General features: G+C 34.2%; 1 protein-coding gene across 1 annotated transcript in view; it reads left to right on the forward strand.

Moving 5' to 3' along the window:
- Positions 1-15,502, forward strand: part of LOC136041246 (aspartyl/asparaginyl beta-hydroxylase-like) — a gene marked incomplete in the record, with an annotated part of 132,939 nt that overhangs the window by 103,530 nt on the left and 13,907 nt on the right. Inside the window, 2 exon segments of the mRNA XM_065725854.1 lie at positions 7,233-7,470; positions 12,458-12,795. Of these exon segments, the coding sequence (XP_065581926.1) occupies positions 7,233-7,470; positions 12,458-12,795 (576 nt within the window).

Raw genomic sequence — 15,502 nt, forward strand, 5'->3', positions numbered from 1 at the left:
TAGATTTTTAGTATTTCAATGATATATACATTTATTTTCAATTTTTATTCTGTAACATGTTAGGGTTATATTCTTGTATAATATTTATCATTCAATCATTGTCTTTGCGTTGAAAATGCCAGAAACATGAGAAATTTACTTCTTTTTTTCAGCTATTTTAGCAAGTTCTGATCCTACTCTGTGGCAAAGTCTTTGCACTCTAAACTCTTAAACCCTAAGCAGCAACAGCATCAGAAACCAACTTGAAATTTCAATAAAACTTATGGTCCCTGTAATTGAGTCACAACCGTCATCTGAACGATGATCTTACTGTAATCTTGAAGTTGATGATTCCACTGCATTGAAATGCTTCTTTTGCGGAGAGCTGGAACACGCCTCATGCATGGCCATCGCAATTGATTTTTGTTCTAGCATTAGAATCATACAACCCAAATTCAAAATTACGGAAGCATGAATTGCACAGCCTGCAGCAAGCGAACTGTGTCCTTCCTTCAGCCAAAACTGCGCGAAAGTATTGAGCAAAACAAGTTTGTTGGGACAAATGCAAATGTACAAAGACTCACAGCAGCAAGTCCTACCTCATATCGTGCTGTCGAGGAAACAATTGATTCCATCCTTAAATCAGAATGCGAGGAAAGGCTTTGGGGGGGAGGGGGTCAAAATTATGTTTATCTGGTTTATCAAAATCTAGTCCAACCTTATTCAGGGATTTAATCATTCAACTAACAAAAACTAACGCTCTAGGAACATAGTAAAAAAAAGATGACCTAACAGATAGTCGAAGAGTTGGAAGACGACGGGTAGATGGAAAGCCATGCTCATTAGTCGTCAAGCTGTGTAAGGACGCAGATTATATCCAAGAAAACGCAAAAACATCCTGAAGCACGTTCCCAATCTTTGACTATTTAACAATGAGCAATTATGAAACAAAGTATGAGTGCTTATATACGACATTTGTACAGAGTACGTATACATCAATCCTGACTTTCATCCTGCGCAAAGAGCAAACATACGACAGGAAAGAAGGGAATTAGAGCAACAGAGTTAAGAGAAGCAGCCTCCTTGGAAGCACAGATTAACCCTTTAGGAAGGGTAGATTAACCCTTTAGGAAGCTATTCCAATTGACAGTCCAAAACACCAGGCCCCAATAAAATACCTAAAACAACAACAAATAACTTTAAATTTCTGTACTTCCATGCAGACTCCCTTTCAAACAAAACTGGAGGAGTTAGAAAAGTAATAGGTCTCCGAAAACCAGATGTGGGGACTGTAGTAGAAGTTAAACCACAAAAATTACCGATGCTTATCCACATTTTCTGAGTTAATAATTAAAGGTTATCTAAGACGGGAAACTAGTTATAAAAAGGTGTCAGATCGTGGCATTCTTTTAGAAGGGATACAAGGGTAGAAAACAAGCAGTATGAAGAACTACTTGCTCGGAATATCTGGAAAATCCAAAATCATTCTGTTAGTCAGTCAACTCCAAAAGAACCATTCACAATTGCACACCTTCTCTACTTGATAATGAGGCGCATAAACTGATTGAAAACCCGAAAGACCAAGCACATATCTTAAATTAAAAATCCTTGTCTGTCTTTACATATGAACCAGAAGAAAATTTCCAAAAAGAGTGAATTCAGCAGCATAAAAATGCTAGAGTTTGAAATTACTGGCACAAAACTTTTTGTTAAACCGAAATCCCTAAATTCAGCGAAGTCTTGGAGGCTGGATCAACTGCATCCAAAGGTATTTCGGGGAATGCTAAATGATATTAAACAACTTTTAATGATGATCTACAAACAATCTTTCGAAAGTGGAAAATTCCCGCAAATTTGTAAAAGTGCAATAGAAATCCCAATCCTAAAAGTTGGAAAGCGAGAACTAGTGGGGAACCACCGCCCGATTACACTGATCTCTGTGTACGGTAAAATGTTTTAGTTAATTATTTTACGCCACATTGTGAATCATTGAAAGCAAGTGATCTTGTAGCAGATAAACACTTTGGATTCCTTAAAAAGAAAGCAACTTTTCTGCAAAGGCTTCTTGCGGTGAACTTCTGGAGGAAAAATATTGATAAAGGTGTACCGATAGATGTCTCATCTATCTATATCTTTGTAAGGTATTCAACAGTGTCCATGACAAATGAGTCTTACAGAAACTGGTGAATTACGGAACTAGGACCCTTAACACCTCGAACGACCTATTGCAATGGGGATTTTCTTACTGGTAGAAAACTAGCTGTCTGTGTAGATTGGCATCAGTGATTTTGAAATCGAGGCACCGAGTAGCGTGCCACAGGCGTCAGTCCTTGGGTTGTAATTTTTTCAAAATTCTGGAGGGGGGGGGCAAAGTTATGGTCGCTTCTCCCAAATCAAGTAAAAATTACAGTAAAAGCTGAAAAATGAGCCATATAGTTCCATAGAGGTAAAAATGCTCGAATTATGCTGGCTTGTCTTAAGTTTTGACAAGAATTTTGAAGAAACAAAATTTCACCTGGGGGAGGGGGCAAATTGTGGTCGACGCACAAACTTGGGTCGGGGCCAAGGTCTGGGAGGGACAGTTGCCCCCTGTCCCATAGCAAATTACGCCCCTGCTTCCATCTGAATGTAAACGACCTTGTCGCCGGAATCCAATCAACGATCTTTTTTTATCCTGACTATAACAAACTGTATCGCGCGGTGACGTCAACAAAAGACGCTGAAAAGCTACAGAGGGACACGTTGACCGAATCCATTACTGGATGTGCGAGCGGCCAATGGGCATTAATCTTGAAAAAGGGTGAAAAGCCACTGACGTCCTACAAATTAGACCCAAAAAACATATCAAAAACAGAACTAAAGCAATACTTTGGAATATTTGTGGACGGTAACCTATCATTTGCTCCTCACTATAAAGCGGCAGTAAAGAAGACTTCCAAAGGTTGCTGGGCTCCTGAGAAGAAACTTTAGGTTGACAATTTGCAAGTGCTAGCCATACTCTATTGATCACTGATCGGGCAAATCGTAGAAGAATGGCCATAGTACCATTCGGCCACTATAAAACAACAATCTTGATGCTCTTGACAAAGTACAACTAAAAATAACTAAATTCTTCCGTGCAACCTCCTCTTCCAATAGCACTTCCTGCGCCTGAACCTACCAATCCTTGCTTACAGATTCATATATGATGATTTGATCAAAACGCACAAGACATATCAAGGAGGATATAATGTGCCTACGGGTAAGATCTTTAAATTTGACCAAAACCACCTATGAAGATATAATTTTAAAATCAAAGGTGAGTGGTTAAATATATCGGGCCTTGTGCTCTGTGGAATCGTATTATACATATATGAAACCATTCACTACTTCAGGTTTTCATGTCTCCAAAGATTTCAACTTTCAAACACCAATGAAACGCAATGTTCTATCGCGAAATATATGATGCCAACGATATCTGAAGAGATGCCTGAATTGAAAAAGTTTTTATCTGAAGAGCAGTCAGTGTTTATTTTATTTATGTAATTTAGAGGCATATTAGTCTTATTTAAGCGGTAGATCATTATTATTATTATTATTATTATTATTATTATTAAGCTTTTAAATAAAACTTTTCTAAAGTTTATAACGCTAAAACGAGTTTTAAAGAAAAAGTCCAAGAAAGCGGCTGAATTTTAGGATATGAGTATTCCGCCCTTTTGGTACAAGTTGAAGCTGTAGGCTTGTTGCAAAATCTTATGTTTCATGGGAAACATAAACCTTTAGTAAAGATAAGCTGTTAACAAGAACAAGTTAGCCTATTGACTAAGCTATATGCCCTAGTTTCAAAGAAGGATTTTTCAGTTGATTCTTATTTGCTGGTTATTGATTGATATTCAGTCAAACGAAGCTAAGTAATAATTGTATTATTAATTTGGTTTACCTGTGAAGGAGCTGTAGAGTGGTGGAGGAATTGCCCATTTCCAATGTATTGAAAAAAAAATCGGGCTTAAATTATTGATTTTGTACCTCCTACGCCGAAGTGCTTGATTATTCTGCATCATCTTTTCTTTGAAAGAAAAGAAAGTGATTTTTTTTCTTTCGTGAATTTTTATGAATATTTAGTTTTTTTTTTCTTTTTGTTTTGTAGGAGGAGTTCATGTTCTAGACCCCTCTTTCCTCCTGGTTTTCCTTTTGTGTTTTCCTTTTGTTTGTACACCTTTTGCTTGTAATCTCCTCTTTTTAATCCCTTTACTTAGCTTCGTAATTTTGAAAGATACTCTATAATATTTATTAAAGCATGTTAGCATAAATTGGTTAATTGGCTGTCAGTTCTAATTTTTTTAATGTTATGCTCTGTTTGCAAGATTTGATCCTAATAACCTCTATGGAAAACATCAGTTTTCTGTCTATCAGATTCAGCTTCAAATATCGGAAGAATCTTAAAATATGAGGTAAAACTCGTGTATTCTTACTCTTTTTTTGTCTTATTTTTTTTTAATTTTAATTTTCTCTATTTTCGTACAATGTTTTTCTAAGGGATAAAAGATAAAGTACATATACTGTCAATGTCTAAAAATGATTTTAGAGTTGTGAAATGGTTATAGGAACTTTTTTAGGTCCTTCTTTAACTTTTTAAGAAAAAATTTAAAAAATTGGTGAAACCCAAAATCAAGTTAACTTAACATGGACAGAAACGATAACAAACAGGTATCAGGCTAACCTCTCTAAGCAGTCTTTTCTACTTCACTGAAAACGAAATACTTTTAAAATATTTTCCCTTTACTGACATACATAAACACGTAATATCTGATACCTACAGGAATGAATATCAATATATATTAAACTTTCAATCTTGTTCATCTTTTTAGTATTTGTGGTTAATGTGGTGGTTGACTAAAAAAAAATTGTTCAATATTGCTGAAAATTATAAATTTAATTTTCCAAATTGCCAAGTGTTTTCAGTGACGTCGAGGGGGATATGTCACCCCTAAATTGTTTTGATTCAAAATAAAAATACCATTTTGCTGAGATTTTTATTGAAAAATGCATTTTCTTTGGTATTAAAATCGAAGAAATAGAAAAAAATTTATCAAAATCATCAGACCAAAACAACGTGCCAGATTTGAATTGTGGTCCCATTTATTATCTTCATACATTAATTTTCGACCAAACCCTGACTTAGTCTTAAAGAGTCGATCTATTCTTATTAGCCTACTTAATTACAGCCATCATAAGCACCATATAGGCTACACTTTAAATTTGCTTAATCAAAGCCAAAACTTTAAGAAAAAATGACCTTATTTAACAACAATGCACTTCTTTCATAATTATGAGCCCAATGAGAGGTTTATTATTACTACAGTATAGAGTTAAAATTACATATGTTAGTGTTGGGTTGGCCTTCTACCCCCCCCCCCTCCCAAAAAAAAAAACATCTCGTGATGTTTGCAATTTTCCCGATATGTACCTTATTATTTAGGATTTTTGTTCAAACTTTCCCATCGAATAGAATCCAGTGCACATGGTTATCTGTAAGGATAATGTTAACATACTTATATTAAACTTTCAATCTTGTTGATCTTTTCAGTATTTGTGGTTAATGTGGTGGTTGGTTTTTTTACGGTGGTTGTGGTGGTTGCGACAACTAAAACTCATAGCACAAAATAAGTATGATTTTCAGTCAAAAAACTTCATTAATTTTAAGTTTGACTAAAAAAAAATTGTTCAATATTGCTGAAAATCATAAATTTAATTTTCCAAATTGCCAAGTGTTTTCAGTGACGTCGAGGGGGATATGCCACCCCTAAAATGCTTTGATTCAAAATAAAAATACCATTTTGCTGAGATTTTTATTGAAAAATGCATTTTCTTTGGTATTAAAATTTAAGAAATAGAAAAAAAAATAACAAGTTTGCTTCCCCTTAGTTTTTGGGAAGCGCATTCTTTCTTCACCTTTTAAATTTTCGTGAATTGACGCCACTGAATTATGTTTTTTAATATAATTAAAAATTTATATTTGTTATAATTTATATTTTTAATTGTATGACCTATATGTTTTAACGAGGATTAACCACTCACAAAGGTTCCTACGCAATTTTCGGCGCACATGTCGTGTGATGTGACAGAAGTTTGCCCCATGTGGTGGGACAAATATCACTTGAAGATCTGCAGTAGGTGGTGGGGAAGGGGTATACCATTGGTTTTTACGTATTAATTTAAACTTTTTAGGAATTTTACTATGTACTTAAAAAGTTAGTAGCTTGTTCTGACTCTAGAATTCGTAAAAACTAACAAGTAAGGCTATTTTGTGGAATTCGCTATGAACAGGAGGATAACTAAGTCTTTTTGCACTGGGGATTAGCGAATTAAAATTTTCTCATTCTCATTTTCTTTATTTTGCCATTTTTTCACTTTGTTTTTATTCCTTCCCGCTTTGCTCTTTACCGTCCTTCTCTCTCTCTTCCTTTTTACATGATCAAGACAATTCGACCATAAAAATAAATTCAAATCTGATCAGTTAGGTGAAAATCAAAGCATCTTCAGTACTGAAGCTCGGGCAACTTCTTTTTTTCTGTGATATGGCGTCTGATGTGTTGGAAAGACATACTCGAGGATTGAAAATATTTTCAAATTTTGATCCTTCTTTAAATGATTGGTATGTGTCCTCTTTGAGTTGCGTTGAAGAAAAAAGTTACCCCAGTTCCTCTGTTGATGGTGGTTGTAGTCACGTTCGATAGTGACTCCTACAGATTATTTCTTAGCTTTTTAATTTCTATGTGCAATTGTCTCTGTATTCATTTAATTTTTCTCTTTAACTGAGACTGAATTAAGGAAGCCATGGCGAAATTGGCACCAAAAAACCCATGTGTACTCTAAAAATTTGAGTTTTTTTTCTCAAAATCAACACCAGATTACTGTCTGAAGCACAATTCATTATCGATGTTCAGGAACAAAAATTTGTACATATGACTTAGTTAAAATAAGTAGTTCAGAGGCTTTTATAAGGGTAAAATTCCATTTGTAAAAGTGTGAGTTACAAGGTTTATAGCAGTTCTGAAATGTAGCTGTTAGTCTAGTTCGCTATTTTGTCAGTTCTGGTGTAAGAGTAGCCATGGAGTAACTTTTGTGTTATGAATTAACCTTAGTTTTGCGTACTACAATTAAATAGGTGAATGGTATTTTTGGTCCGCATGTTGTTTCGTCTGTTCATGCTTAATGCACTGTGTAGATGTATCCCTTTCTAACCATCCTTACTCCTTATCCCTCACCAGTCGGCGCTTGAGGCATTGACAAAATTTGAAGAAATTATTCGTGCTCATCCAAATTCACCTCGAGCACTTTATGGCCGTGCACTGGCTCTTGAGAAACTGTCGGATAAGGAGCGTTCAAATTCTCGTTTGGAACAGGCCATTTTTGCATATAGGAACGTCATCGATTTGGAACGCGAAGTTCCTGATGAACTCTATCGTCTTGCTGGAACTCGATGTGTCGACAGAATGAAATTCAGAGGTAAGTCAGCTTGGTATTTTAACTAACATATCGAATAAATACTTGAATATTAAATAAATGTGTTTAGAGGGTAGTTTTTTGTTTCGAATAGTCCCCTCTTTGTGAATTTTTTTTCTGCGTTCTTACGCTCTTTTACTCATTATTTTCATCACAATAAAGACGTCGTCAGCCCTTAGATATTCTTTTGATTGTTTTGGGCCTTATGGGGTTAAATGATACGGAATATCATTTCTCTTCCCCCAAAGAAAAAATTTAGACTAGATATTTGCACATTTTGAACTTGTCATTGTATTTTGAGAAATTTTAGAAACTTATTTTCTTCACATACAAAACCAAAACACATCTTTTACAAAATGCTGCCGCACCAAGAAAAACTTTACAGTTTTTATTAAAAATCACAACATAACCATAATCAACTCAAACTTGAAATCAATCCCTCTTGATTAAAAAAAACAACACAATATTTACCCCCCCCCCACAAAAAACACAAAACAGCCCAAAAAATCGCCCTGTACCACACTCCACAGACCCCTTCCCAGCCATACCCCCTTTTTAAAAAAATGAATTACTTTCTAACAAGTGATCTTTTGTTTTTTCTTAAATGAAAGCAGGTGTTCAGCCATCCTTATACTCACTGGCAACTTATTCCAAATAAGCGGGCCCATATATCTTACCGTAAATGCTGATCTAACTGTACCTGTTGACTCAATTGCTATATCATCACTATTTCTCGTTTCATAATCATGCACTTGGCTCTTCAAACAATAAAGCTTCTTAAAAATTGCAGGGACTAGATCATTCATACACTGATAAACAAATATAGAAGCTTGAAAATCTCTAATTTGTTCAACATTTAACAGATTCAGTGATTTATAACAAGCACTAGTTTTATGGACCTTTTTAACATGTTTACCAATAATCCGAATCGCTTTATTCTGAAGAACCTACACTCGCTTGTAATTAGTAAAAAAAAATTGCTACTCCAGATAAGGCAACCATAAGCTATATACGGGTAAATTAATGAATAATAAAGTGTAAGAAGAATTCTCTGTGGCAGGAAATGTTTAAAACTTCGAAGTATGCCTACATCACGGGCAATCTTAGCAGAAATAGCTTCACTATGATTTCTCCACGACAGATGACAATCGACTATGAATCCTAGGTAACGCAGTTTACCAACCTGCTGAACAGGCTTTCCGTACAGTGTAACCAAGCCATTTAAATCAACAGGACAACCCACTCTACTGTAAGTCATCAAAAATATCTTACTCACATTAAAACACAGAAAGTTTACATTCATGAACATCTCGAGTCTTTCCAGTACACGATTTGCTTTACTTACCAACTCATCTATAGCCTTTCCAAATAAATTCAAAGCAGTGTCATCAGCAAACGATATAGTGCAGGCGTTCTTCAAGTAAAAATGCATGGAATCAACATTCTTCTAAATATAATAATGGACTGACCACTGACCACTGACCCTTGAGGTACTCCGCTCCTAACTGAAAACGCCGAAGACATAACGTTATTAATTACAACTCTAAGCCATCTCCCTGTTAGGTAGCTTTTAAACCATTCTAAACAATTTCCACGAATACTTAGGGATTCCAACCTTTTAATCAACACTGTAAAATCCACAGTATCAAACGCTTTACAGACATCAATAAAAATAGACATTGGTATATATACCCTATTGGTATATATACCCTCTCTCAAACACATTATTGTCAAAATCAACAAGGTGTTGCAAAGCATGCGTTGTAGAATGTCCTTTACAGAACCCAAACTGAATTTCACTTAATAATTCATTATTTTGTTGAAAAATATAAAGCCGACTGTGTACTACTTTCTCCAGTAGCTTTCAGAATAAGGGAAGAATAGATATTGGCCTTCAGTTTTCGATTTCTCTTTTGCAACCACCTTTATGAAGGGGTATTACCCTCGCTGTCTTTAGTTGCTCTGGAAACATACCTATTTGTAGTGACAGATTAATAATAAAAAGAAGACAAGGAAGTACATATCCATCAACTCAAAGATGATTTATTTCAAAGATTTAACAATTTTCACAAGCTCTTCGCTAGTACAGGGTTAAAATTTAGAATCAAGTTGTTTGCATCGGTCATCAGTTCCAGAATCATCAGGCTATTTACATCTGTCTTTTACAGTATTTTGAACATTTAAACCAATGTCAGAAAAAAAAATCCCCGAATCTAATTACAGTTCTCTCTTCATCACATCTATCACTATAACCATCAAGTTGCATTAGTTCATTCTCATTCTTTTAATTTCCGCCAATACATTCACGTATAACATTAGATATTTCTTTTATATTACTTTTGCTTTCTTGAAACTTCCTGTTATAATACTCCGTCATGGCTTTTCCAAGTAGTTTGTTTACGAAATTCCGTTGTGTTTTGAATGAATTAAATGGATTATTGAAGTAATTATTCTACTCCTTTCTGTTTCGTGTCGAAATTGAAATGTATGTAATTTAGTGCTACGCAACCATATAAGGGCTTCACCCCCATTTTGGCGTTCACTATTACTGCTACTGCTACAGCATCAAGCTGCCTTCTGCTCCATCCCAATCTATTCAAAACTCCCCTCTTTACACCTTCCTAAGAATTCCTTTTTCCCTCAAATCTTTCCTTAAGATATCTTCCCACCCAATTCAGGGACAAACTGCTTTTCGTTTGGCACTAAACAGGTGGTCCACAAGGACAATCTTTGGTAATCACTATAAATTATAATACCGAGTTTATTTTTAATGAAAGGGTATTTGAGTCATCCAACATATTTTAAAGGGGCTGCTATGCAAGAATTCTGAGAGAAAAAACTTCACAGCAAGTGCTGTTTTCTTGATACATTGCCACTTGATACATTGCCAAAAATCCTGGTTTTTGGCATTAATTTAGAAAAAAAAAATTCCGAAAAAGAAGTTTTTAAAGAAAAGTAAAGATCATATTAAACTTAAGATCAGAAGAAATAGAAACCTACAATAACTTAAACTCAAAACCTAAAACCTACTGCGTAATTGGCGCTTTACTTAAAACTATATGTATCTTGAACAGCCTTTGAAAGTACAAATAAAATCAAACTGAATATTTGATATATAATGATATTAATTGTTGAAAGATCATCAGTTCAAGATTTTATTTCACTGTAATTTTTATTTTCATTTTCAATGCTGTAAAAAATGAAAAGAAAATATATGTAATATAATTCGTTTTTAGTGAAGTGCCAATGACGCAGTAGGCTTTAGACTTGGTAATGTTAGGGAAGGGGGCAGTATCCAAACTCTTTTTTGTTGTGAAACTATATTTGTCTTGAATAGTCCTGGGAAGAACTTGTAAAATTAGACTGAATACTTGATATATAATGATATTAATTGCTGAAAGCTCATCAGTTCTTCAATTTTACCGTAATTTTTATGTTTATTTTCAATGTTGTAATAAGTAAAAATGAACATATTTGTAATAATTCGTTTAAGGGTAAGACAGGACAAATCACGTGAGAGCTGCGCTATAGCGTCAGGCCATGGATGTTAGACGCTCTTGTGCAGAGTTGGCCACTCGATCACCATAAATAAATAATACCGACTTTATTTTTAATGAAAGTCATCCAACAATTTTTAAAGGGGCTGCCATGCACAAAATTCTAAGAAGTTTAAGACCCACTGCCTAAAAAAAAAAATAATAAAAAAAACCAAAGTGCTGTGTCCTTCATGCTTTCTTGTAGTTTTTCCCATGGAATCCAAACTCTTTTTGGGTTCCAATGGAACTTTCACAATCGAATTCAAAAACTTTTTAATGATGGTTAAGATGGTTCGATCATGTTAAAAAAAAAGATAATAGATTGCCAGAAATCGTGCTTTTTGGTGCTCCGACTGGACCAAATGAAAAGAAGGACGTTCTCGATTGGCGTGGGAAGAAGTGATAAGGAAAAGGAATAAGTGAAAAAGAAACCTCATAGGAGAGAATAAAGCTCCGAACTGAGTAGGGTAGAAAGGAGCGTGTGCAAGGTGTTTAACTCATCTGCAGATGGACAGATCGATAAGATATTCATAATAGCAGTAGGAGTAACTCCAAACATGGAAAATGGGGGCTAAGCTCGGCCTGACGATAAATGGCCAGCTATTTGCTATTTGGCTATTTGCTTGCGGATACTTTGAAGCTTAAGGAGTGTACTCCCATAGGTTGCCTCCTAACAAACATAATTCTTCTTATTTTTTTCTGTTTAACTTGCTATAGTTGACTTATACAAGTTTAAAGAGAACAGAACCTAATAATTTGTGTCTAAAGGTAACTTAATCTCTGACTTTTTACTTCTTCTTTTTTTTTAAAGTTGTCAGTGTATTTCATTTTTCTTTGTTCCTCAATATCCTCAAATATTTGAGTCTAGGGGTGTAAAACTGACTTTTGCTAGAAGCAAAAGGCTGGTACATGACCCTCCCCATTAAAATGTTCCCCTACCCCTTCTACTGCAAATATTTGTAGTTGAAGAATTTCTATGACTTGTGACTTCACTTACGACTTACGTCACTTGCGACCTCCATTCAAATGAATAGGTCCGCTTACCTGGGTTGTACTTAGCTGCATCAGTTCGCAATATTTCGAGAGGGGTAAAATAAAGAAATTTTAAATCTAGGTGTTACTGTTTTCTTTTCTTTTTTTTTTCAACGAAAGTAACAAAAAGGGCAATTTTTAATGAAAATACTAAAAAAGATATTTCTGATATCGGGGGAGTGAAAATTTACTGGAAACTGCCCAACTGTGTCTATAAAAAATAATTCTTAAAATTTGCCGGTTTTTGGCTGGCTCTCCACTTCTAAATTCTTACCCTGAATATGAATTTAAATCGTAATATCTTAATTCATATAGTTTTTAATTAGAGTGAACTTACCTGAAATCATTCTTGTTGGATCAGTCCGATTTTCACTGTCAGCTTTGTGTGTCATATTTTCTAACTGTATTGTTTGTCTCCTTAGGTTTTCAAGGTAAAGCCATCCGCACACAGCAGCGGCTAATTTTACGTTTTCCCGAAGACCTTTCGCTTCGCAACGAATTGGCCGTCATTTATATGACAGTTGGCCAAAATGATGCTGCCAAGGAGCTGCTCGAAGACACTCTGAAGACATGGCCGGATTCTGGTTTCGCCAAAGCCCATTATGGTTTCATATTGAAGAACATCCATCATGATATCAAAGAAGGCGCAAGGTATATGAGAGAAGGAATTGATAGTGGTGAGGAGGGAATTGATGGTCGATTTTATTATCACTTAGGTGATGCTTATGAGCGACTTGGCAGAAGGAGTGATGCTGAAAAAGTAAGGAATATTTTTATATTTACAAGGAGACAGAAAATCTTGGATATTCAGCGATTTCTGACTGTTGATTATTGTTATTTGTAATAATTAGAAACTAAACATTACCCTTTCAATATTTCGTTTTCTTCATAAATTTATTGCCCAGGTGTACATCATTAACATTTATAGATACCCAACTATTAGTTCAGACATTCAGATATAGTAAAAAAGAGGAATATATCATAGAAATTCTACTCTTTGTTTTCGTGTTTTCTTTAGAGAGAGAAAGAGAGAGAGAGAGAGAGAGGGGAGAGAGAGAGAGAGAGAGAGAGAGAGAGAGAGAGAGAGAGAGAGAGAGAGAGAGAGAGAGAGAGAGAGAGAGAGAGAGAGAGAGAGAGAGAGAGAGAGAGGGAGAGAGAGAGAGAGTATTTATGTCAGTTTTACTGGAATATGTCATTATTCCATGTTAATCGATGGCAATACGTATATGGCAAATATCCTTTTGGCCACGCATGTGTGTCTCTTTATTTAGTTTGTTTTTTCCTCCATAGGGGTCATTCAGACATAATTTAAAAGTTATAATGTCCCTTTCAAATAGCATACGAGTTTTCTCCATTTTGTGACGCACAACAACTCTGGCCCGTAGAAGGCCAAATTTAGTGACAATTATGAAATAGCCATCAATTTAGAATTATTGAAAAGCAATATATTCAGCTTCTCAGTTCCGGTGGCCATAATGGTGCGTGTGAATTTGTTCCTAAAGCTACATGTGATCTTTACAAAACAAACGGTCGATATATACAATTACTTTTAAGATTTATTTAACGGAGTTTATTCATTCGAGTTGGGCATATAAGGATGAGGGGTAGTGGATATTTCTGTGAGGGGATGCCTGAAGCCTCTAAAAGTACATATTGGTCCAGACCTTATTATTCAATCTGAGAATTTTTTTTTCGGCTGAGCCTGTATTGTGTGTGCTGCGTGAAAACAGCTCACCTCTTTGTTGGAGATCAATTGTGATCCTAACGTAAAAAATGACATTCATGCGCTTCCTTGCAAATAAGGGGAAGAATGAGGGGGTTGCTATAAAAAAGATTTCTTCGAAAAACTTCCTTCAAAAACTCCAGAAATGATGTACCAATTATTTCGGTTTGCCCTTTTTGAAATATTTTAAGGAGAACTTTTTGGAGGATAATCGCAAATCAGGGATGATCGAAGAATTTGCATGAATGTTAAATGTGGATTTGCTCCTTTATATTTAAGAAAGTTTTGGACTAGACAGTTCAGCCCTTTTCAATAGAAACCAAAGCTCAGAAAACCGAAGTTTGAACTACAATGTTTGCATCAATCGAATATGTTTAAGAATTGTTTTATGAATAATAAACTTGAATTCGCAAAAACAGGTATTGAGTCACACAGAGGAGAGGAATTGCGTCTTCCCTTATATATATATATATATATATATATATATATATATATATATATATATATATATATATATATATATATATATATATATATATATATATATATATATATATATATATGTATATATATATATATATATATATATACATATATATATATATATATATATATATATACATATATATATATATATATATATATATATATATATATATATATATATATATATATATATATATATATATATATATATATATATGTATATATATATATATATATATATGTATATATATATATATATATATATATATGTATATATATATATATATATATATGTATATATATATATATATATATATATATATATATATATATATATATATATATATATATATATATATATATATATATATATATAATCCTCTGTACGGCCTCTCAGAAAGTTCTAGTTTTATTTAAATCTTTTCTTACAACCTCGTCCAAGGTCATTTGGAGACGAACTGCTTTCTGTTTCCCAAGTTTTCTGTTATACACATCCAGGGTTGTATCCTGGATTTATTTTTCAGGGGGGTGGGGTTCAAAAGTTTTTTGGGCGGATGGGGTAAAAAAAAACTTTGAAAAACGCATTAAAAGTTTGCTTATATTCATTTTTGTTACGTTTTTATGTAACAAAGACAAACAAGTCAGAGAAATATTTGGGGGGGGGACGTTTAAACTCCCTAACCCCCTCTCTGGATACGGTCTTGCATACATCTCTGTCTCAAACCAAAATGTGTTTAGGTTGATGGTTACTCTTGATGGCTTGCTTTAGGTTGATGGTTACTCTTCATTAGATTTTATTGTGTTTTTTTTTTGGAGGGGTTTCTTTGTTTTTTGAGGTTTCTTTATTTTAGACGCAAAATATTTTATTTGTATATACGCATTGAGCACTGCAATGCTTCATGCCCAAGAAATACAGCAGAGGATGAGAAAGGAAAAAAAAACGAAATAAACTCTGAATTACTTTAAAAGAATGCTATTAAAGAGGAGATAAAAGCAGCAAAGAAGAAAAAGACAAAACGAAGAATCACAAAGAAATCAAAATAATTTCCACTTTATTATGTTACCAGACGAGTAACATCTTCGAGCTGACTCAGGTAGGTAATCTTATTACCTATTACAGTCGTAGTGAAAAAATTACAAGATTTTTGCGACTTTTCAGCTAATAGTTTTTGTTTTTCATATAGTTCTAAATAAGCCGCATATGTATGATTCTCTGTAAGAATCCATTTCTATAATATAGTTCGTGGCTCTAGCCTCA

This window comes from Artemia franciscana, unplaced genomic scaffold (genome assembly GCF_032884065.1).
Source record: "Artemia franciscana unplaced genomic scaffold, ASM3288406v1 PGA_scaffold_1180, whole genome shotgun sequence".
Lineage (NCBI taxonomy): Eukaryota > Metazoa > Arthropoda > Branchiopoda > Anostraca > Artemiidae > Artemia > Artemia franciscana.